The sequence below is a fragment of the Alosa pseudoharengus genome, unplaced genomic scaffold (assembly GCF_046254945.1).
Source record: "Alosa pseudoharengus isolate Yale_2024_CS ecotype anadromous, Long Island Sound unplaced genomic scaffold, YU_APseudo_1.1 YU_APseudo_1.1_scf_23, whole genome shotgun sequence".
In the NCBI taxonomy this organism is placed as follows: domain Eukaryota; kingdom Metazoa; phylum Chordata; class Actinopteri; order Clupeiformes; family Clupeidae; genus Alosa; species Alosa pseudoharengus.
In genome coordinates, this window is record NW_027468685.1 from 16836747 (window position 1) to 16860581 (window position 23835).

The 23835-nt window shown below is 43.1% G+C and overlaps 2 protein-coding genes across 3 annotated transcripts; one reads left to right on the plus strand and one right to left on the minus strand.

Moving 5' to 3' along the window:
* Positions 1-9192: 9192 nt before the first annotated feature.
* Positions 9193-19216, minus strand: ube2ql1 (ubiquitin conjugating enzyme E2 QL1). Of its 2 annotated transcripts, none has more exons than XM_076301832.1 (3): positions 18849-19216; positions 17677-18520; positions 9193-13177 (listed from the first exon to the last, which is right to left on the minus strand). In XM_076301832.1, exons 2-3 carry the CDS (start codon positions 18358-18360, stop codon positions 13046-13048), a joined length of 816 nt encoding a protein of 271 aa, XP_076157947.1. In that variant the 5' UTR covers positions 18361-18520; positions 18849-19216; the 3' UTR covers positions 9193-13045. The 2 variants fall into 2 exon arrangements, with proteins under 2 accessions (XP_076157947.1, XP_076157948.1); XM_076301833.1 differs by having other exon boundaries at positions 18842-19216.
* Positions 19217-19629: 413 nt separating this feature from the next.
* Positions 19630-21975, plus strand: med10 (mediator complex subunit 10). Its single transcript, XM_076300966.1, has 4 exons — positions 19630-19873; positions 20428-20511; positions 21088-21190; positions 21586-21975. The coding sequence occupies exons 1-4, from the start codon at positions 19752-19754 to the stop codon at positions 21679-21681; spliced, it is 405 nt and encodes a 134-aa protein (XP_076157081.1). The 5' UTR covers positions 19630-19751; the 3' UTR covers positions 21682-21975.
* Positions 21976-23835: the final 1860 nt, after the last annotated feature.

Genomic DNA, 23835 nt, shown 5'->3' on the forward strand with positions numbered 1-23835 from the left:
ACAGAGCATGAGAGAGGAGAGAGCTAGTAAATACCGTGGCTTTACCCCCCCCACACCCCCTTCCCATTTTCTTCACCCGGACCTCTTCACCAACAGCCTCACTTTGTATGTTCATCACATACGTAGATATTACACAATTGCTTCTTGTAAGGAAGAAAGCCATGTTGGGATGCGGGGATCATTGAAATGGACAGTTTTGTACACTCGACTGACTCGTGGTGCTCTTGTGGTCTTATCTCCAAAAAACAAATAGTGTAATTCTGTGAAATCGGAGTTGCTGACTTTAAGACAAAAGCATACACAGTTGTGGTCTCAAGTGACAAGTGTGGTCTCCTGTGGTTAGGGCAAAAAGCTTCTGATGATCTCATCTTCCTCCTCAAGTTTCTTTTTTGTCTGCATTCTGTTTCTGAGATCAGGCCATACCAACTGGAACGTCACATCATCCCAATCAGAATAGGTGCCTCCTCCAGAGCAAGAGTGGAGTGAAAGTCAGATTGGACGTATAGGCCCCTAACACCAAAGTGCAGTCGGGCATTAAAGAAAGTGAAATAAAGCTATCACCTGGCATGTGGGAGCATATGCTGATCCATCCATGTTTTGCTTAGCATCTTGATAGGCAAATGAATATGTTAGATTATTAAAGGGACACTTCACTGATTTGCATTAAGCTTTGTATCAGTAGAACTCCGGTACTTTTTTTGAATGGCTGTGCTTCCCTCCATCATGTCGCTCGAGAGATATCTGTATTTTCTGTCTGGAAAAAATACTCAGATGATGCAAAAATCATAATTTTGCGTCATTGGAGGATTTGTTTGGCCAGAGGCTGGAGACTACATCGCTAGTTCTGTATGTTTTCAACCCGCCCATGTGACCAGTCTATGGGTGTGACCTCACTCCCAGAATTTAGTAATAGCAGAGAATGTCTAATTAACGTAAACAGGCCATAAACGGGCTCTGGTAATAGTGTCCACCATCTTTCTTTTAAACTAAGCTAACAGGCTAGGCTCTTGCTCTGTGGAGAAAGCTGATAAGTAACGACGATGGCGGATGGTCATTTTTAAACTGATATGGCAAATGGGGATTCTGAAGATATGGTGCACAAATTCGAGCGCTCATGACTGCCTGTACGAGCCGCAATACAGTGAGGAACAGGAGGCCTGCAGCAAGACCTGCCTGTCAATTAGTAGGAAGAATCAGCCATCTCAAACTGGGGCTGACTGGCTCTCGCAAAATCGGCTTGAAGGTCAGTAGCCTAACCGTTACTCACAAATTATCGCACAAATTAGTAACACATTAGTTCAATTTCGGATATGCTAGCCTATGCTGTCAATTCGCAGGGCATCTGACATGGAAATATGTAAAATGCGATTAGGCGAACAAGTAGCTTAATGATGGTTCGCAAAATATCGATTTTTGAAAATTTCCATATGAAGAACAGGACCTTAGATATATGGCCACAAGATTGAGTGCAACATAAAACAATGATTGTTTTAATTTTAGAATCCTTATTAATGCCAAAAGGTTACATTAATGAGTCCCTCTGTGTGCTTGTAGCTTTGGCAAAGTCCTTTTAGGCATTCCCTCCACTCGATGGCCATATTGCAACGTTTTTTGTGCACGTATTGGGCATCTATTCGAGCAGAAATGTGCATGCGCAAGGCTTCACAACACCAACCTTGCTCCTGCAGCGAGATCACAACACATGATGGGCACGATGTATTCACATGTCAACGTTTTTGCTGCGGAAGAGGCGGAATATATGTAGACAACTGCCATATTGGCTTTACAAACTAACCCCATTCATTTCTGTGGAGGATTTTTTAAGTGCTGTGTCTCCTCATTAGAAAGTCTCTGGTTTAGGCTACTTTCTGGGGGAGTGGCTTGATAGGACTGCGAAGAGCAGTGAAAGGCAGGGAATTCTGGGAGTTGTTGGCTTTCGTCCACATAAGTACAAAATACATTTTTGGCTTTTTCTCGGTCAAGAAGGCACTGACTTCAATGATGACTCCACATTTTTACTACATAAATGACCCAATTTAAATACACATTTATCTTCCCAGCGGTGAAATGCTCCTTTAAACTAGCTTTAGATCAATTTTGCTCATTGTCTGACCCAGTACTTTGCCCGTTATTTTGAATTAAACCCATAGTATTCAGACTGTCAATTAAACATAATGTATGCATCAGTGACCTGAACATGATGTTGTTGGTTTGGAGGAGAAACGATTGGATATTCCACTGTTGTCAGAGTCATATAATCCCAGATTGTTCCAACCCTCAGTAATCTGATTAGATTACTGAGCATTGCTGGTGTGATTTGTATCATGTTGCAGGATTAGTTCAGTGACTGGTGTGTACCTTTTTAAATGGTCATGCAGCCATTCTGTGGCTTGTTTGTATGCGGGAACACTGTGCCAATTGATGTGTTAATATTATTGTGCATGACAATGATGTACATCACTTCACTTAATCTCACAGTGCTCCAAAAGCATGTATCCGTATTGATCATGGAATTGCATTCTCACAGGACTAGAGCATGACTTTGAATTATATATGCACTACCAGAGATGCTTGAAATAGAATCCTGGGAATTGGGCTCCATAGTTACTGAGCTTGTGTGCATGTGTGCATACGTGGTTGTATTGGGGGCAGCCGTGGCCTACTGGTTAAGGCTTCGTAACCGAAGGGTTGCCGGTTCGATCCCTGACCAGTAGGAAAAATGTGGGTGGGGAAAGTGGTTGAGCACTGCTCTCCTATGCCCACATCCACGGCTGAAGTGCCCTTGAGCAAGGCACATGCTCCCCGAGTGCCACTGTAGCAGGCAGCTCACTGCTTCGGGTTAGTATGTGCTTCACCTCACTGTGTGTTCACTGTGTGCTGTGTGTGTTTCACTAATTCACGGATTGGGATAAATGCAGAGACCAAATTTCCCTCACAGGATCAAAAGAGTATATATATACTTATATATATATATATAAGTATATATACTCTTTTGATCCTGTGAGGGAAATTTGGTCTCTGCATTTATCCCAATCCGTGAATTAGTGAAACACACACAGCACACAGCACATACATATATATATATATATATATACTCAGGGACGGATCATGGCTTGTGCCAAGTGTGCACGTGCACAGGGGCCCTCAGCCAATGGGGGCCCTCAGATTAAAAAAAAACATTGCCATGAATTTAGGCTAGATTATGCCCGGTGCTTTTGTCTGTTAATTTGCGGCACAACTGAATGGTATTATGGAACCGCGGACCGAAGGAAAAATAAATTCTGATTTTCCTGATCAATAAATACTTCTTAATTCATAAAATATAGAGGCATAACATTAGGTGGAAGTGATAGGCTATGAGTGCTCATTCAATGTGTTTGCGAAAGTGAAACTGACACTGAACCACTCGTGGGTAGGGGAATGAAGTGGATTCCTGCAATGTTCATGAAAACAGCATAGCGATTGGATAGCCTAATAAATCGCGACTTGTTGTAGGCCTAACAGTAGCTTATATCGTAGCAAATAGCCTATGGCGATGCCGATGACAGATAGGCCTACACTTATTTCACTCGTCTCGCTGTGCTGGAGTGAGCGCATAATGTGGGCTAAGAAATTAATTAGGGAGATGATCTGCATCTCCATTTACCAAACGCTATAGTTTTGCTAACATCTCCACTGTTAACGTGAAATATGTCTCATGCATGTAGTGTCTAGTGAAGTGAAAACCTTATCATGCAGATAGCCAATGTTCACGTCACCTGAGTCAGACAGAAAACGGGCCCTGCTTGCTCTGTTTGTTTGCCCCTTCCAAACTGCGTTAAAAGGGTATATTTAACAGCCAGAATTTCGAAATTTTCCCGGGGAGACACCCCCGAACCCCCCGTAATAGGCCTACGATCAGCACCACCTCTCACAAAATACTATCAACGTCCCTGCTACCGGTCCGTCAGAAATATGACAACTGTTGTCCGGTCCGTTTAGTGAAAAATAAACGTTGCGGTCAGGGGGAGGGGGGGCCTTTTTTGATATTGTGCACAGGGGCCCATATTTGTTTAATCCGTCCCTGTATATACTCTTGATCTTGTGAGGGAAATGTATTTATCTTATATATATATATATATATATATATATGAGTATATATACTTATATACTATACTTATATGTAGCCCATGGGAATGTTCTGTGAGGACATTTCAGCCCCACTCTGCATTCTATTCTCTGGCTCATTGCACTTGCCGTAGAAAGGAGAGGAACTAGCCGCACTCTATCCACTCTATCTCACTTTACCTACTCACCCACACACACACGCGCACGCGCACGCGCACACGCACACATACACACACACATACACATATGCGCACTTTTTCCCAACAGATGAAAATGGGGTAAACCATAAATCACTCCATCCCTGCGGAGCGGGCAAGAACACAGGAATCACCTTGAGGAAGAGCTCCGGTACAGCACGGGACAGCAGACTGACTGTCTATATGTTACAGTCCTCTTACACTGAACAGCGCCACTGAACCAAGCGATAGAGATCTAGACTAGAGAGACACATGCAGAGTAGAGAAAAAGACAGAGAGAAGGTAGAAGCAGGAGGAGAGTGGGTGAGAGAGAGAGAGAGACAGAGAAAGAGGTAGAGACAGAGAGAGCATGTTCATGCTTTGCCATCAGAGCTTTCAAAAAGGCCTCTAAAAATACATTTTTTCTCTCCCTCGTGTGCTGTACCATAAAATATTTATAGTCCGCTACAATCTGCCGCTCTGGCGTTGATGCAACCACCTTGCAGTATTCATGAGCCTCCGAGCTGGTTGGCTGGGAGAGGGCTGCCAAAATGGAACAACCAGCCCCCCCTCCCAACCCAAAAGCAGGGAACAGGGGGGCTTATGTAATCCACTGCACATAACCAGCAGCCAGTGGCTTCAGACACACAGCCCAGTCCCTGTCACTTTTTATCCTCCTCTGCATCCTCCTGTCTCTCTCTCTCTCTCTCTCTCTCTCTCTCTCTCTCTCTCTCTATCCATGTTACTCCTTCACTCGCTCTTTCTCTATTTCTCTCATTCTCTCTCTCGCCCCATTAGTTTGTTGGTCTCTCTATCTGTCACTCTCTCTCTCCCTGTCTATCTTTCATTTCATTCTCTCTATCTGCTTCTCAGTCTCTATTTCACTTTCTGTCTGTCTGCCTGCCTGCCTGTCTCTCTCTCTCTCTCTCTCTCTTTTCCTCTCTACAGTCAGGGTGTCTTCAGCATGTAAGTCTACAGTGCAAGTCAACCCCCCTGCTGTGTCTGTCAGAACTGGTGTTTCACCATTGTTCCTGCACCCTGAGCCATGTTTACTTGACTTGTCTTCTGCTCTTGACATGGCACACTCTACTGATGCCCCAGTAACTCCCATAGGATGTTTCCAATCTTGGAGCGCACGTGTGTTGTACACATGGTCCGGTTGCACAGATGCCAGATTGCTAATTCTCAATCATGTGTGCATAACAATGTATTTACACAGTGCGGCAGATTGTCAAATTTGTTAGGCTTTGTTTTGATCATTCACACCATATAATAATTTAGAAGAAGGATGCATATTTCTGATACGTGTTGATGTTGTGCATGTGCCTAATCACGGATAAACACTAATACAGCATCAGATTAAATTTCTTTGCTTTGGTATTTTTTTTTTGCACCATATCATTAACCACCCGTGTTCTTTCCCACCAAACAGTCTGTCATAAGGAGCCTTCCCCCCTTTAGATCAAAGCTTCTCCTTGTCATTTGCTATCATCAGGATCGTCCCATTTTTATTCTACTCAGCAAGGTTCTTTATAACCAGGGGCGGTGTAGGCGCGAATCTGGAGATCTGTTTGTATTGTTATTTCAATAAGATTATGGCTATCACAGGCATTGTTTATCGAGCTTAATCCACACCTCTGTCATCCCCAGTGACAGCCCTTTCCATTAAACACAGTGCTCCTAATGTGTCAGTTACATTCCTGTATTTATGGGAGCGACACATGGATGTTTATGGATGTTTATTTATTGTTTTTATTTGTATGTGTGTGTGTACATCTGTGTTTGTCATCTTGTTTTTTTCTCTCTATGAATTGGCTTTCAAATGCCAAAAAATCCATTTAAATAAATTTCATATTGCCACCTTTTAGACAGATTATGTGGATCTTATTCTTTTCTATAAGAAAAAGACAGCTTGTCAAACGGCACACATAAGTACCCTGAGATGAATAATTTACGCATTTCTACAAGAACTAAACAGGCTCTGATTGTTTTTCAAGTAAGTGAAATGGGCAAAACCTACAGAATGGGCTATACAGCCTGCTGTAAACTGGGAAGCATTAAATATTTAGCTCTTCCATCCATTCCCCTTCAAACGTTCACATTTAGATGTACGATATGTGTATTCATGCAGTTTGGGTGAGAGAGGATGTCAATTATTCAACACATGTTGTAAGGAAAGCAAACAAGCTTGTGCTGGCAAGTTTGACCATTAGGTCTTTGGCCAGATGTTTTTGGTACGGGACTGTGTTGCCAGAATATATATGAATATGTATTAGACCACTTTGGAGGTTTGAGGGAGAAAAAATATTGTTACACAACAAGTCCTCCACTCTTCCCCCACACTTATTGTTTGAGCCAGTGTCACCGTCAAGCCTCGGAGGTCCGAGACGGACACTCCCAGACAGACACTCGGCCCTCGATATGCCCTGTTAAGGACATTGGACCCTTATAAATCAAGGCAATCAGGGCTGCTGGGCTCCATTTGCATGGAAATCTGAATGCCACCTTATCGTTGTTTGGTTTTGTTGAGGTTTATCTTAGCCTCTCCCCTGATACAGTTACTGTTGTTGTGCTTGTTGTTTGTCCCTCCATCTGTTGTTGTGTATGTGAAGGGTGTCTATCTCTGTCTGTCTGTCTGCGTAACCTTCAGAGGAATCTTTGGAGATAGGAAGAGAGAGAAAGAGATAGGGAGAAGGGAGAGAGGGAGAGAGAGAGAGAGAGAGACCAGAGAGAGAACTGCCTCTTGTTTACTGGCTGGCATTTACAGGCTGTCTGTGCGTGTTTAGCAGTTGCTCTCTGAGCTTGTTATCGTGCCAGGTCCTCTGGAGCGAGATGCTGTTTGCCGTGCAGAAGAGACTCTTTACAGAACCCTTCAAATCAGCCAAGGCCCTCCATGCTGCAAAAAATGTCTTTGTCTGAGGAGCTGAAATGGTGAATCACTTTTCTGGCTCGGAAAATCTCACAAATCAACAGTGAGGTTGGGGTGACAAAGATACTGTCCTTCTCTCTTATCCAGTCTCTTCAAAACTAGACGAGGTGTTGTATCGCATGTCTTTCTGTCATACACAAACACATATCATTTGTCAGGGATAACTTCATTAACTGCTTTACACTGAATGTTGCTTGTGCAGCAAGCCATTACAACTGGAAAGCAGCAGCTTTCTAGAGTAATCTGTTCTTTCACTTCTTTTCCACTACCATCTTGAAAACCCTCAGGAAGACGAAAAGAAGTGTGAGCTCTGGGATCAATTAAAGGCCTCTTATTCTCTCATAGTGACAGTCAGCAAGCATCACCTTTAAACAGGCTGTGTATGTGTGTGTGTGTGTGTGTGTGTGTACGTGTGTGCTTTTAAAACTCATGACCCGGGCATAAGGACTCTTTATTGAAGTTCACAGATGTCCAGTGTGGACTGGGGGAGTCGAGTCCTTGTCAGCGGAGTGAAGTGTCCTTGTAAACAGGACAGGGAGCTGCTGATGTGAGGAGACGAGACTCAGACTTCCCATCTCCACCCCACCCCCCACCCTCCCCTCCTCACTGATGCCTGATCTCCGTAGCCAGACACCGCCTTGGCCACAACTCCCCTGCGGCCTCTCACAGTGAATCATCGAGCTCCTTAGATGGCCTGGCCAGACTTCCCATTAACACGAATGGACACAAGGTACCGATAGACATCATCGGTGAATCACCAGTGAGAGAGCAGAAGAATCAGTATTACTTCCCATGTATTGCTGTACCTAGGCTGGATACTGTTGATGTTTGTAGTGTTAAATGAATAGGATAGCATATTAATTCATACAGTGTAACTGTAAGAGGTGATTCTTGAGTTACGTATGGGAAGACATGTCTGCTAAATAAATGAACACAAATAAACAGGGTAAACATTTCTACAGGTAATCATTCACCAGTCCATGTCAAGGAGCTGGTGGATTGCCAGTAGCCTAATCTGTTGTTCAAATGTATCTGTGTTAATCCCTGCTGAGTCCTGTTCCTCAGTCAATAGATATAAAAACATAGAGATAAGAACACACTCAATATCTAATGTAGACCACTCTCCTGCCATCACTATGTTTTTAAAATCACCTTGGTCAGTGTGTCTGCCTGTGTATCTGCGTTGATATAAAATATATCTGTTAATCGCCACAATGTGTGACATTCTCAGAACACAGAGGGATAATACTAGCCGTGCAGTGCACCACTGTGACAGGATGTGCCCTGAACAAAAGGTACAGTCCACTGGGCTCTGGTATCAAGACAGTTGTGAATATGTATGAGTGGCAAAAGTACAATTTATCATAACCTACCACTTATCACAAAAATGATGTGGGTACACTATGTACACATTGTCCAAGTAGGGCAAAGCTATTTACAAATGGGCGTAAAAGCAGCTCAGATAAGGATCAGCTATGTTCTGTCGACAGGGAATTTGGGTCTTTTGAGAGTGAACGCGTCGCTGGCAGGGTGAGATGACAAAGAGGTCGTAGCCTCAGTGTGCCAAGCAGTTGACGTGACGTAAATTTAGCACACGGCCCTAAGGCTGCGACAGACAGACATCCCTGAAGCCTGCAGGCCCCTTCATTGACTGTCTGAGGTGATAGATGAACGAGTGTAGGGAAATGTCTGCTCATGGCTTTTATATTCAAACTAAAACAATGTCTTGCACGCACCTCTCTTATAAACTTAAGGTTGCCCATTTACACACATTTGTAACATGGAGGATGAAGAGACATCACACAGAAATGGTATAACTTAAATAGCTTAGCACAGGCTTGTTCACATATAAAAAGAGTGCTTAACCAAGTATAGGTAAAATAGGTGAAATGGCAGTACTTTGAGTGTACTAATAATGGCAGTTATACTGAATATAGACTGAAGAAATAATTGCATGTTTAAAAGCACAAACGTACAAAACATAAGGTTTAAGAAGAAATGAAAACAAAACGACTTATGTTCAGTAGGGTAGAATAAGCCTACAACTTTTATTGCACATTCCTGTTTGGTTTTGCTCCGACTATGACCTGCAATGTTGTATGCGTGGTCACTGGACCACGCGTAGTCTTGTAGTTTATTCCCGACAGTCCCTGGAGCCTGAGATAGCTACACACGTGACTCCACTTGATTCAGGTACATATCATTCTTAATGAGTTTGTTTTTTTCTTTTATCATCTTTTTAATCTGTGACAATACCTGCAACATGCTTCAAAATCTTCAGTTTGGCAAACCACAAATAAATTAAAACACAAACATTCATAGAACACAATTTGACATTGTTCGGACGTTAAAAAAAATCTGGACATGAGAACTTGAAAAATAAAGAACCAATAAGAAAAAAAAAGACATTCAGTTCTTTTTTCCCCAAAATTTTCTTCCTTTTCTAGAAAAAAAAAAGAAAAAAAATAACATAGCTAGCTAACAATCACAGACCACATGCAGTTATAATACAACAGAATCATCTCACTTGTTTTGGACAATTAACTCAGTTAGTTAGTTTATGTAAACTACCAATCTAAACTATATCACAAAATTATGCTCTTTAAACTGGCGAACACCCAATTTTAGAGATATTTCGACTTAGTATACTTAGCCACTTTTCACAGAGCTCTCTTGCTACGTCCATAGGAATACATAACCACTTTTTTCAGTGACTGCCCAAAAGAGAACGTTGGAGAAGATCAAAAGCACTTCTATTTGATACCAGACCCGACATGTGAGATCTGTACCGAGCCATCCAGCTTGTTACATAATTGGCATTAGAAACAAAAAAAAAGCGCCAAGTGCTGTGATACAAAATGTCATCAAACAAAGTACGGCTAGAGTACAGGAAGGAATGCTATATTTGTGTCAGATGAAGAGGCGGGGTGTAAAAAAAATGACGCACGTATGAGGAGAGCCGAAATCAACCCCTCGTTCTAGGCTTTCCAACAGACTCACTCTACTTTTCCCCTTCTGAGGGTGAAGATGACAAGACAAAGGCTTGGCAAAAGCTCGCCTGGGAAAAAAAAAAATCTCATCGCAAGAATCCTGTCCCTCCTTGACCTCTCTGCATGGGGAAGTGTACTAATGTGAAATCAGGGGGGTGAGGAAAAGAGAGAGAGGGGGGGGGGGGGGGGTAGCTAAATTATTCCTCGGGTATCTATCCTTTTTCTTCAAAATGTCACATTAATTAGCAGCTTTCGGTATGACATTTTGAGTCCCGACAGCACTGATGGATCTCATGCTTTGAGGCTTTCCGTTGTGCACTGCTTTGCATAGAAAGAGACATGCATGCACTGGGCAAGACACCTCGAATCTCCCTCACCATTGATGTTACATTACTGTGGGAAAGAGGAGAGTGGAAAGTGGGATTTTGGCGTACAGTCCCCCAATTAATCTCAATTACATGCCATCTCAGTCTCTCCAGCACTCTATTGTCCCTGCTCCCTGAATTGTCACATCCCATTCAGTGCATTTCAGTTTAAATGACATAAAAATAAATACTTTAACTTGATACTATGCATGTACAATGCATACTTTTTCCTGGGGTTCGTGGATGTTAACATAACTTAAGACACCACAGCACACCCGATTGCTGGCCCTCTTAGGATTCAAGGAGAAGCTGACAAAAAAGAATCCAGAAAAAGAATTCCAACATCAACCAGTCTAAACCCTACTGAACACTTCTTCGACATTGCTGTTTTTTTCCCAGTAACATGTCCATCTTGTGACACCCACTAAGCGAAACACCATTTTATGCCAGGAGTCTCAGCTGATTTATGACGTCTACGGATTGGAACAGGTTGTCCCTAATGTGTCCATGTCACCCCTCTACATGACAAAATCTACTGTTGCCACGGCTCTCTGACACTTCCCCCTTCCCACACGGTTACGTCTGTCAACATGCCAGGTCAGATGCCACAACACTGCAAGGCTAACGTAGAGCCTGTTGCAACCTAGCATGGCAGGCATGCAACCACGGCAGCTTTGGCAAGCTTGATGTCTTTCGTTTGCCTTTGATAGTGCAATGCTGATGTGACATACAGTAATTTCCCGTGTAACCCGCCTCTGTGTATCAACCTCATATTTGAAGAAATTTGGTTAAATTAAGGTATATATTGGTTCATAGGCGGGAAATTACGGTACATGCAAGGCGGTTTGTTAGACAATGGTGCTGACACAAACTGCCAAATTCCACTTCTGTGATTGGAGACCAGCAGCAGAGATATTAATTGAAGCAATACGCTCGGAAACAATAACGGGGGCTGTCCGAGGGCTTGAGATTGGCTGTCATGAGGAGGCATTATGTCCGAGGGCCAGCACTTCATAACAGCCGCAATCACGGCACCAGCGAGCGAGAGCCAATCTTCCTGGGCACTGACAAGTCCATCGAAAGCCACCATGGCACCAGCAAATAATAGTGTCAGGCTACCGCGTACGAGACAAGTGATGATAGTTAGGGCTTGTGCACATCTCCATCAAGCCCAACGAACATCTCCTTTTGTGATTCTTTCCATTACACTACACAATGTGTCACACACACACACACACACACACACACACACACTCACACACACTCACAATGACAGGCACACACCCCCCTCATCAAATCCAACTGAGGCTCTGACATTCGTTGCTGGCCATCTGGTATCTAAATCATGAGAATTATAGGCTTTTGGTCTCCTCCAAACACACGCACACAAAAATGATATAATGAACAGAGAGTGTACAGTAGTTCACTCTGTAGTAGTAGTAGCCATTCTGTGTTTTTTTTTCTCTTTAAAGTACCTCTGCATATGCATGGGATTTTTTTTCTCCATTAGAAATCAATGACCAGCTACGCAACACAGTGATGTCTAAATTTAGCCACACGCACGCAATAGAGACAGAGAAGAGAGAGAATAGAATAAAAGAATGGCACAGAGAGAGAGAGAGAAAGAGAGAGAGAGAGAGAGAGAGAGAAGAGCACAGCTCCACATTAAGTACAATCTTCATGTTGCGTTGAACTGTGAATCACAGCACGGCCAAAGGAGAGTGGGGGAGAAAGGGTAGAATGAGCATGTGCCATGCTGCTCTGCCTGTCTATTATTAAATATTTAACAATGTCATTAGCATGTAAATGGGGGAAAAGTCTGACGTCACTTGGGAGCAGTGCGCTCAACAGCTTGTGGAGGGAAGAGTGGAGGTGTAGGGATGGGTTTTCTGATGTGAGAGATACACTGATGTAAGAAGACAGGGGAGAAAGATACTGGTGGTGCTGGTGTTGGTGGTGGGTGGAGGGCAAAAGCAGGGGGGGCGAGCCACAGTGTGCCCTCCCTTACCCCCCTGCCCAACACGCCTTGTCCTCTTGAGCAAACGCTCGGACTGTGGCTCCTGGGTGAACAGTCGGAAGAAGATGGAGATTTACACGTGTGTCTGTCTCTCTGTGTGTTTATGTGTGTGTCTGTGTATGTGAGTGTGTATATCTGTGTTTGTGTTCTTGTGTGAAAGAGAAGCGCTCTACCATGTGTGGTACCGAGTACGGTATGGTATGGTGGCTGTTTATCAGTAGACTTTTTTTTCTCATATTTGTTTTCCATAAAGTTCGATGGTGAGAGACACAGGGGAGGGAAAAGGACAACTGGTAGTATTCGAGGAACAAGTAGACGAAGAAAAACACGAAGAAGAAGAAGAAGAAGAAGAAGAAGAGGAAGAAGAAGAGGAAGAGGCAGAAGAAGAAGGAAAAAGGGACCAAAAAAGCCACGTGACGGGTTGGCCACATCCCCATCTCCCCAACTCGGGAAGGTTGCACTCAGCCGTCAGACACGGGGGGAGATACCCAGCCATACTTCTCGTGGGTCTTCACAAGGCTCTTAAAGGTGGCCTCTGCCTCCTTACGGCTAAAGGCCTTCTTGGATTTGCCAGCTTTCCTGCAGATCCGCCCCTACAGAGAGAGAAAGAGAGAGAGTGAGAGAGAGAAAGAAAGAAAGAAAGAGAAAGAGAGAGAGAACAAAATCAAGTTCAGTTACAGGGCATACAAAGCAGTTAACGTCTGAAGTTACAACTGAAAACATAAATCAAACCTCCACACTAAGGTAACAGAAAAATAAACCTTTACAAACATTTGCGTTTAACTTGATAAACCAACATGTTACAATAATAAACCTGAAAGACAATAATACTAGTACTCAATTCCAATGACATTACCAATTCCTTCATTATGAGCTTCAGGCTCTCTTTTCAGCTTTTTAAAAAAAAAAAAAAAAAAACAGACTAGGGCAAACAAAAGCTCTTCACCATGGAGATATACAAATAGATCCCCATAATACTGCACCAAGCCCCTCCGGGACAAACTGGTCCAAGCCACTGAGAACAGTTCTGGTGTCCAATTCAGTCTCACAGTCCATACAATCTCATTGAACCTGCTATGGCGGTTTGAATAGCAAGAATGAAGGGTTTGTCTCTGGTGGCTGCATTTAAAAAGGGACATCAGGCCATGGTCAGGGGATGACGTCACCAGCCGGCACCAGATGAGCCGGTGTGTTGAGAGTCTTGGTATTCACGGCACACTCTGCCGTCAGCGGTCACCACTGCAATATAAACAGAGGTATTGCACGCACGGGGCTTTGAAGTCGCAGGCTGATTAACGACCTAATCATTTAATGGCCTCCCATGTCAGAGGATGGTCTCGGCTGCAGAGCAGAGAGACTCTACCTAACTGCCATGAATGACTACTCTGAAAGGCCACAACATTCTTATGGTCAGAAAGATGGCTGCTAAACACACGGCTTTATTCCTCGTAATGGTAGAATAATATTCCATTTGTACAGATTTTATAAAGCTATTCCTGAGCAACAATTCCCTTGAGCACTGTATTTTATTTTGCTTGGCAGGACTGATCTGAACATAAGCTAAGAAACACAATAGTGAAGGAAAGGACTTAAAAGCTGTGGTGTAGTAAGCCACCTAATCTTCCCCATCATTTTCGTGGGGTTCATATCTATGGGAATTATCATGACATGCAGAATTGCCTTCCAAAATCACTCAGAACTACCCTACCTACAAACGAAATAATCTAATTAATCCAATATTACTCACTGTATGAAGAAGATCAAAGTATTCAAGAGAGGCTTTTAAAATGGACAGTTATGGCAGACTACACTGGCTAAAAACATCATGGCAATTTCACAGTTTAACAAAACAAGAGATCCGAGTCGTGTCTCATGTCTGCAAAGGCCCAGTACTGACAATGACAACCGTCAAAGGATAAGCAAATAAACAGGATTCATATGGAAATATTCCTTCATAGATTTCCTCCTAAGATTCAATGACAATACGTAGAAATAGACACAAAGGGCATTGCTTTAGTAGCATTGTAAGAAATAAGTGACCTAAGTGTGAACATATGCAGTGACCGTGAGAGTTCCCATGGAGCTCTGGCCTGGGTTCTGTCATTTTTATTATTTCCTTATCATAGCTTAACGAGGCTATGCTTTTGATATTGTGACCCGTGCTCTTGAAACAAGATGTTGGAGATGAGTGTGTGTACATGGCTTCCCACCACACATAACCACCTGTGTGGGCCATGCATCAAAAGGCAGCTTTTCCTGCGTGTGGAGTGACGCAAGAGCGCAAGAGGGAAGAGCCCATTATTTGTGCTCCCACAAGCATGGCCGGTGGTGCTGGTGGAGGGGGGGGGGGGGGTACGTGGTGGATCATGGCATTCGGCGATCGGCGTAATGCAGCGCCAGTCAATCATTTCCTCAAACGATTCGGAGCACAGTGACTTCCGGGGGAACAATTGCCCACACACAGTAGGGCATTTAAAAGCCAGAGGACACCGGAGAGGGTGAGAGGACGGGAGAGAGAGAGAGAGAGGGAAGTGGACTGGGTGCTTTCCAGAGGCCTGCACGGACAATAGGACACGGAGAGGAAAATCGAGAGCGAGAGAGAACGGACGTATGAAAGAAAAAAAAAAAGAAAAAAAAAACATGGGCGCGATAGAAATAGCCCGTTAATGCCCGGGGCTCACAGGGAGGCAAGGCCATGGTGTAATGGCCCGGAAGTAACTAAGTGCGCTAACTGGAGAGGAGAGCCGTGCCGACGAAGCGCACAAAGGCCTGTGATTTTAGGATTAAAAAGACCAAATGGAGCTTTAATTAACAGATATTGTGTTTACGGTCCCTCACTGAGAAGGTCTTCATGCTCGAGAGGAGAACCGCTAGCTACGTGAACAGGGCTATGAGAGGAGCGGATGGATGGGGAGGTGGGGTGGGGGGGGGGGTGAGGGTAGCTGAAGCTGGCGGGGCATGATGCCAACGTGTTCCCAGGGCTTACAGCACATCCAGTACAGCCCTGCGGCACCCGATGGCTATGGCCCTGTTCGACGTCTATCGCGGCTATTTCGGTGTCGGCGCGTGCACCACCGCGGAGCAGGCTGCACTCCCGTGAACGCACACAGGCCTAATGGGTAATCTTATGAATGAAGTTTCAGGGAACGGGCGCTCGCTCGCTCGCCTGCTCGCTCGTTCTCGGGCCAGTCCCGGTGCATTCTGGGAGAGCACACAGCACACTGCGATTACATAACTGACATGTGCCAGGGAAAGGATAAACAGTGCTATTCCGCATACCATCTGATCCACGGGCAGCCACCGCCGAGGGCCTGGCATTCCACCATTCGAAAGCACTCCGACAGGACCGAGTGGATGCAATTGCCTTGGCAAAGCAAACTGCCTAGATGTGCAATACTGCTGCCACAAAGCAGAGAGAAGGGCACAGATAGGGGAGGTATTGCATCTGGCAGAGGTGCCAAAGGGTGACAGACAGAAGTTAATGTGCTTGCTCATATTGCAGGATGGTTGGTGGGGAGGGACTGATTATTGGCTGGGGTGTACACGCTGGTACCTTATCTGAACATGCAGACTTAAATAGAGTGCAGTATCATCTCAATTCATTTGGATGACACATAAGCTAAATCTGGTTTTGATTCCTTTTTTGTGCAACTCCTGTCTTGGGATTGGTGCAGTGTGCTGTGGTTACACACACTCATTGTGATTCAGCATTCATTTGTCATCTAGGGCTGCATGATATGGAGACATTTTGACTTTTATTATATGGTTTTTCACCACCACGGACACCCTGTGTGAACACATGGAAATCAAAAGACTGACTCATGTGACCTGATGAGCTGCAATATTATGATAATAACCTGAAACTGCTGCAAGGCTATGTGGTTCCACTTGGTTTATTAAAGACAGGGAACCTTACTAAGCCTAGTTTTTTTTTTACAATTTCTTTTTTAAAGGCCAATCTAGTCAAACAGAGGAATTCCCACAGTCAACAAAACCCTGTGGAGCTATGCTGGATATAGCCTGGGGCAAGTCAAAGAACTGCATTGTCTTTCAAGTGGGTGATTTAAGTATCTGAAAAGCTTATGACACAAGCTATTCGTTTATTTATTTATTTCATCCCAACAACAAAGAAGATCATTATCTGAAGATCTGCAGATCACTTTGTGTATTAATTAACATCATTTTAACCTCTTGAGGCTGCACTGCTCACTGCATTACAAGAATCTTCCTTAAACGAAACTTTCCTCAGTGCTGCTAAGTGTGCAGATTGCTATGCTATCTCAACAAAATTGCCCACAGGAACCAAATTAGACTCCTCCTTCACGAAAAGTGATAAGGCCACACTATATTATGCATCTTTTTGATCCTTTTAACAACCTATAACTTCACACTATCTCCAAAGAAATGCACAGGGTATGAAGGTGAATAGCATTTGTAGCAATTAAAATAATGCTTACAGTTGATGAATGCCAAATAGCCTATACAAACAACCCTGGCTGTAACAACCTGATAACTTGGAGAAACTTGAAGCAAAATTCATTAAATTATTCATATAAAGCTAAAATGCCATTGATTACTCAGTCTGACTCCTTAGTCACCTACTCGCTGCATACCCCTGTATCTTCTCCACTGTGTGGGTCTCTCATGATAGACATCAGATGGCCTTGTAGGTTGTATGCCCTTGTTACAAAAGGACATTGCAACCTTGGCTTGACAGAATTGAAATCTCCTTGACAGATACAGGGGGATACATGACGTAGCCGATGTGCACATCTTCAAAGAAATTACATTTCTGGAATACAGCACTCATAATGTCATACTAGGATTAATCACACAGCTTGCACGGCGCGGATCGATAATGTTGAGAGGCACGGTCATGCTGTTTCCAGTGATTGAAATGGTGGATTGGACCTCTTCATTTCAATCGCATATTAGTCAGACAGGATAGGTTTCAATTTCCGACTTACATGAATAATACAAAGGTTACAAGGAGGCCCTTGCGTATCTTTTAGTAACCCATCCCAAACCTAGATCCAAGACGTCATCAAAACACTCAATCACATCATTATCTTGAATAGCCTTTATGTCTCACCTGTCCTTTCACAAGGCTCGCAGCAAACTGCCTCATGACGGCCTCGACCGTGTACGCGCTGGACCAGCCTCGGGGGGTTAACAACTCCATGCAAATAGCTCCTCCATCGAGAACGTAGCCGTTCTCCAGCCTCGGGGTAAGCACTCGCATGAAAGGCGGTGAGAATGGGAAATTGTCGGGGAAAGTGACATTCAGCAGTATGAACTCAGTGTTCGTCTCTTTCATGTCCTGCCACAGCGCGGAGTCCTTGTCCACCTGGTGCAGCTTCACATTCCATTCAAAGAGGTTATCATCCATCAGCTCCACGGTTATAAAGTTGTCACCCAGTCGTCGGATCTCTTGCAGTTCTTTCATCAATCTCCGTGTCCGGACCTGGGTGCAGTGTTGTCTGTGGGGCGCCAACGAGGGTATCGAGCTACTGGGCTTGCTACTTTGCTGTTTCTCTTTCGTGTCCTTGCCCTGTTGTTTCTCCTTAACAGGCGGTTTGTCCTTAACCGGATGATCAAATTTCTTAGCTTTTATTTCTGGTGTACTAATGTTCGTCTCATTGCTGGTATTACAGTGCTTCGTGTTGTTTTTCTGGTTGCCCTTGGTCCCTTTCAACGAGCCTTGGTGATGCTTCGGGTCCTCTGTGTCGCGGTCGTGCAGACGAATAAGTCCGATTTTACGCAGAAGGGTTGCCATTGTTGTTGATATTCACAATCCCCCTAAAAGAGTTCTCCAGATGCGTACAATGTCGATATCGACGAACGCACGCGAACCTTAGTTCACTGCAGGCTCGGAAGATGACCACTCGGCGATTGCATGTAGCCCGTCCTCAATGCATCGTTCCGGCGAATTCAAACTGAAAACATAAGAGCCATTGCATAATTCACCAGAGAATGGATACTTTTTTTCCATTCAGATCATACCAATATGTTGGTTGTGGTGGACATACATCTAACACAAAATTACCAACGTATACTTCACACGGTTGCAGCAATTTTGACATGTGGAATGTTTATTGACTGCAGCGAAGCTATAGCTGCGGATGCCACGCCACTATTGCTAGCATAGGAGGCTTTTCAAACAGATAGGTTAAACAAAACCTTACTCCCAATAGATCCTGCTCACAACACAATTCCACAGAATTTATTTTTATGTAAGAAATATACATAGGCCCTACCTCTTACCTGCAAAATAACACGATGGTGCACCTGTTCCGTTTAGTGTTTACAACGGACAGTGACTCCAAAACGATATCGGGTTGCAGATGACTGTTAATCCTGAGTTCGGCTGGGTCTGGTCTATCTAAGCCAAAGCCTTTGATGTAACCGCAGCTGCGGCAACACTAGCGCTAATGTTGCTCGGAACGAACCAATCCGATAGCCTAATCCGCCGCGAAAGCAAAAGCACACGTAGGCTACACACAGACACTGTTATAGCTGGTTTGTACAATGCTCTGAGGACACTCGCTTTCGCTGTACCTGGACGGAATGGATAATCAAGTCCCGCGCACGAACTGTGAGGGTAGAAGAGGGGCTGGGCTTCCGATGCATCAGCTGTCGTAGGGGGATTAGTTAATGACGTTTTCACCTCCCCCCCTCCCCTTTCTATTTCACATTCCACATTAGGTTACCTTGGGAAGAGAGCATGAGCTGGTGCACCAAAATGAATAAATCAAGCAAGTTAAAATTAGAATATAGCAAATATGTGTTTTTGAAAATTCCCTTATCTTAAAATATATAAAATATCGTACATAAAGGATCACGGCCAGTTAAGACTAACAATGGGTATACATATTAAATATTCCACTGTGTTGGTTATAAACCAGTAATACAATATCTTCCTGTAACTAGCATAAGGATGTTTTTTTGCAGCATAACTACTTCCCAGCAATGAGAATCGCTTTACGGCACAAACCAGTTGGCTGTTTCCACGGAGACGGAGCCTAAGCTTTAGTGATTGGCTAATACGCTGCCAGAAATCGGTACTGCGGCATGGGCACTATGAAAACGCACTAAGAAACCTTTGTTTACTTACGTTTTCTTTTAATGTAAAGTATTCCTGGTAGTTGTACAACTAATCGAGCTATTATGGCTGAAAAATTTGATAACTTAGAGGAGCATCTTGAAAAATTCATCGAAAATATTCGTCAGTTGGGGATCATCGTAAGTGACTTTCAACCAAGCAGCCAGACGGGACTGAATCAGAAGCTGTAAGTGGTCTTTCAAATAAGCCTGATTCAAAATTAGTTCTCATAATGTTACAAAAACGAACGCTAAGTAACTAGTACTTGATGACTTGAAAGACCGGTAGACTACAAGAAAGCACATCCTGGACTGTAAAATAAGCTAAATTAGCTATGCTAGCTTGGTGGACTATGGGTTAGCCAGATAGCAAGCTAACGATAGGCTTGTAGGCTGATAATGTGTCGCTGTCATTCGTGTGAAACGTTCATCATGTAAGAAATAAGCATTGAGATGAAGATATATTATAAGTTAGGTCGTTTTGGTTAGGGATTTGCGTTAACGTTAGCCTACACTACCTTGTAGTCATGGCAGTCATGCTAGCTGTTGACGTCTGTGTGTCATGAGTTTACGTTATCTGTAAATGAACAGGATTTGAGATGTAGGCAGCTTTAAGGGTGCTCTTTAATACGTAGGGGTTGTAGAAATACTACTATTATGTGCAGACACAAATTAATCCATTGTGATGATGAATTTAAGGTACTGGCCACTTCAAATGACCTCATTCTGCTTTGTCCCACAGAAACTTCATGATCACTGGATTGCAAGATATTGAGAAATGCCGACAACAGCTGCATGACATCAACGTACCTCTGGAGGCTTTTGAGTGAGTCCTTCACATCTGGCCAAAATGCTTAAATATTCAAGCTTTGATGGTGATTCATTTAAGGATAAAACTCTAGTAGAAATCCTGTTATTACAAGATTGCTGTAGCTAAGTATTTTACCCAACAATACTAACTACCAAAGCTGTGGGCGGTGCTTAGAGCCTGCATCAACAGGGCCTAAAACTTATTTTATGTTTCTGCGTTGAATCGACGGCGTAAGCAGGATGCAAGCAGCAATGTCAAAGCATACTTGTTGTGCACAAAAAAAGCTGTTTTATTGGTGATTTTGTGCTTGCTGCTTTGGTTCATTGTTGTTGTTATTGTTATTGTAGTAGTGTCCCATGTCATGTGTAATGTTAAGGCTCCGCTGCTGAAAGGTCACTGTGGTAAATCGCCAACCTATAGCACAGAGACATTAACACCTCTCCTGTGTACATTTGAAATGTCAGATGAAACAGTCTGGGATGAATGATTGTTGTCTTTCCTATTTCCTCTTTCTGCCTACCATGTTTTAGACATTCAAGCTGCCCATGTCAACAAGCCTTATATTGAAATTGAAGGACATTTCTTTCATAGGTATATTGACCAAGGAAGGAACCCTCAGCTTTACACAAAGGAGTGCTTGGAAAGAGCCTTGGCAAAGAATGAACAGGTCAAAGGAAAGATTGACACTATGACGGCAAGTTCACATTTCTGTCCTGTATTCAACTGTAAAATCATTGGAACTGTGGCCCAGTTTTAAGATCTACATCCATTTACATCTACATTTATTCATTTAGCAGACGCTTTTATCAAAAGCGACTTACATATCTCAATTACATTACAAGGGCCATTGTCCCTGGAGCAACTCACGGTTAAGTTCCTTGCTCAAGGGCACAATGGTGGAAGCCGGGTATTGAGCCCACAACTGTTCAGGCTACTGGTTTGGAGGAAAAAGATTGATAGTGTACTATTAGTTGTTGTCTCTATATTTCCAAGTGTAAGTGTAGATTCATGCTTGATACGCCTTGTGATTTCTAAACATTGGATCTTGATGTCTACATTTGACTAATTTCATTTGTTTGAATTTCACAGAAATTTAAAAGCCTCCTTATTTCGGAGTTGGGAAAGGTTTTCCCAGAAGAAATGACCAAATATAAGGCTATCCATGGAGATGATCCACCATCATAGACTTGGCTACAACATTGTCATTGTCAAGCCAAAATGTATATATGTTTATATGCAAATTAAGCCTTTTTTTAACGAAACCAAGCACCGTAAAATCTTTCAACTTTGTAATAATTTTCCAACATTTTATATTCTGCTGCTCATCATGCAAGAGAGCGATATGAATTTAGTATATCATTGTAGTTTGATCTCCAATCAATGCAGAGGTAGAGTTTTGCACCAATTCTGTTTTGGTTTGGCTGTATATTGGTATGTGTTTTTGTTCCTTTTCATTAAAGTTGAGGATCAGGTATTATTCATTGTCTGCGGTCTGTGGTCATTCATTGTCTGTGGTCTCTGTAACTAAAGTTAATGGTCATTGCAAATGGCAGTGTCAGAATTTGAGTCTAGCAACACGCCATTGGGATGTGATTATGGAGCGTGTTTCAATGGATACAGGGGAAAATGACTCTACGCACAATTGGATAGACCTGACCAATCAGAGCAACAAAATGTGAGAATCACATCAGGAGACTGGCAAAAATGCCCCTCTTGATAAATACCTTTCACTTTTTTTTGGTCATCTTTTCAAGTTATTGCACTATAAATATCTTGTATAACACACACGGCGAAATCGAAACATCTCTTGTCCAGGGGCAGCCTTTTTATTGGCTATTTGATTGGCCCAAACACAACTTGACTGGGCATATAGACCTCGCAATGGAGCGACTCCAAATTTCCATACAACCTTATACATTCAATATTTGACCACCTGAAGAATCAAGACTGTTTATTGTATTTGTAATTCCTGTATGTACATTAAGTCATTCATTTACCAAACACTTACATCCAACATGGCTTACTAGTAAGGTATACAAAAGTTGAACAAGGTGAAAAAATATGAACGGGGTAAAAGACTAAATGTGCTATTTGTGACCAAGTAAACAGTATTTAAACACTGTTAAGACTCAAATTCTGTGGACAAGTTCCATGTTCTCTGATGAGTAATTTAAAAAATAAATACTTCCGTGCATTCCCTTGATGTACCCAGTCTTATGGTAAATGAATGTATTTGATGCAATGAAACAGAATCCCAGCTTTTGGACTGCACATGCCCAATAAGAGCAAAAACAATGTATATAATTGGTTCAACATTTAACAACGAATTATCATTTTTTATTTGTTTGTAATAGTGGGGCAGCCGTGGCCCACTGGTTAGCACTCTGGACTTGTAACCGGAGGGTTGCCGTTTCGAGCCCCGACCAGTGGGCCACGGCTTAAGTGCCCTTGAGCAAGGCACCTAACCCCTCACTGCTCCCCGAGCGCCGCTGTTGAAGCAGGCAGCTCACTGCGCCGGGATTAGTGTGTGCTTCACCTCACTGTGTGTTCACTGTGTGCTGTGTGTGTTTCACTAATTCACGGATTGGGATAAATGCAGAGACAAAAATTTCCCTCACGGGATCAAAAGAGTATACTTATATACTTAGTGATTGGTAAATGTACTTGAAATCTCTCTCTTTGTATTTCTGTGATAAAGCCCATTCGTTTAGAAATATATAAAAATCGAAACAATAAAGACAAGAAATGCCCAGTTTAAGAGTGCCATTACTGGGCCTATTATGGCATCTCTATTAATCTGCAGGCTATTGGATTTGTTTGAGCTGAATATGTTAGGCGCCATCAAGAGATACCACGAGGGCCCTTCAAATGATGCAGACGTCACAAAAAGATGATGTGTGTGTCCTCAGACAAGTGCTCAGTCTACTCACAAAGGTCACTGATGTCATGCGGGGAGATATTTCCTTCTGCCTGCACGAATAACCCTCCAGAAAGTTCCGATTTCTCTGAGGGCACTTTTATCCCTCACATAAAAGGGCACCTTTTGGAACAGTTCTCCGTGTGAAATTAAAAAACCATCAAGGATAAATTGTCCTTTCAGTGCTTTTTAGTCAATAAGAAGCGTGATCGTTAGAACCAAGGCTGATGTTCAACGGAAGGACTGTGATTTCTCCCTGACCTTTTAGTGACGGAAATAGTAGGTCTATTAACAAAGTGTGGTAACGTATGGTGCTTTAAGTGTAAAAATGGTAGCTTTAGCCAGGGTTAATTGAATAGAAAGAATATTTAATTCTACATCTTTTGCTTTACATTTTTCAGGATGATGACGAATTGTTTGGG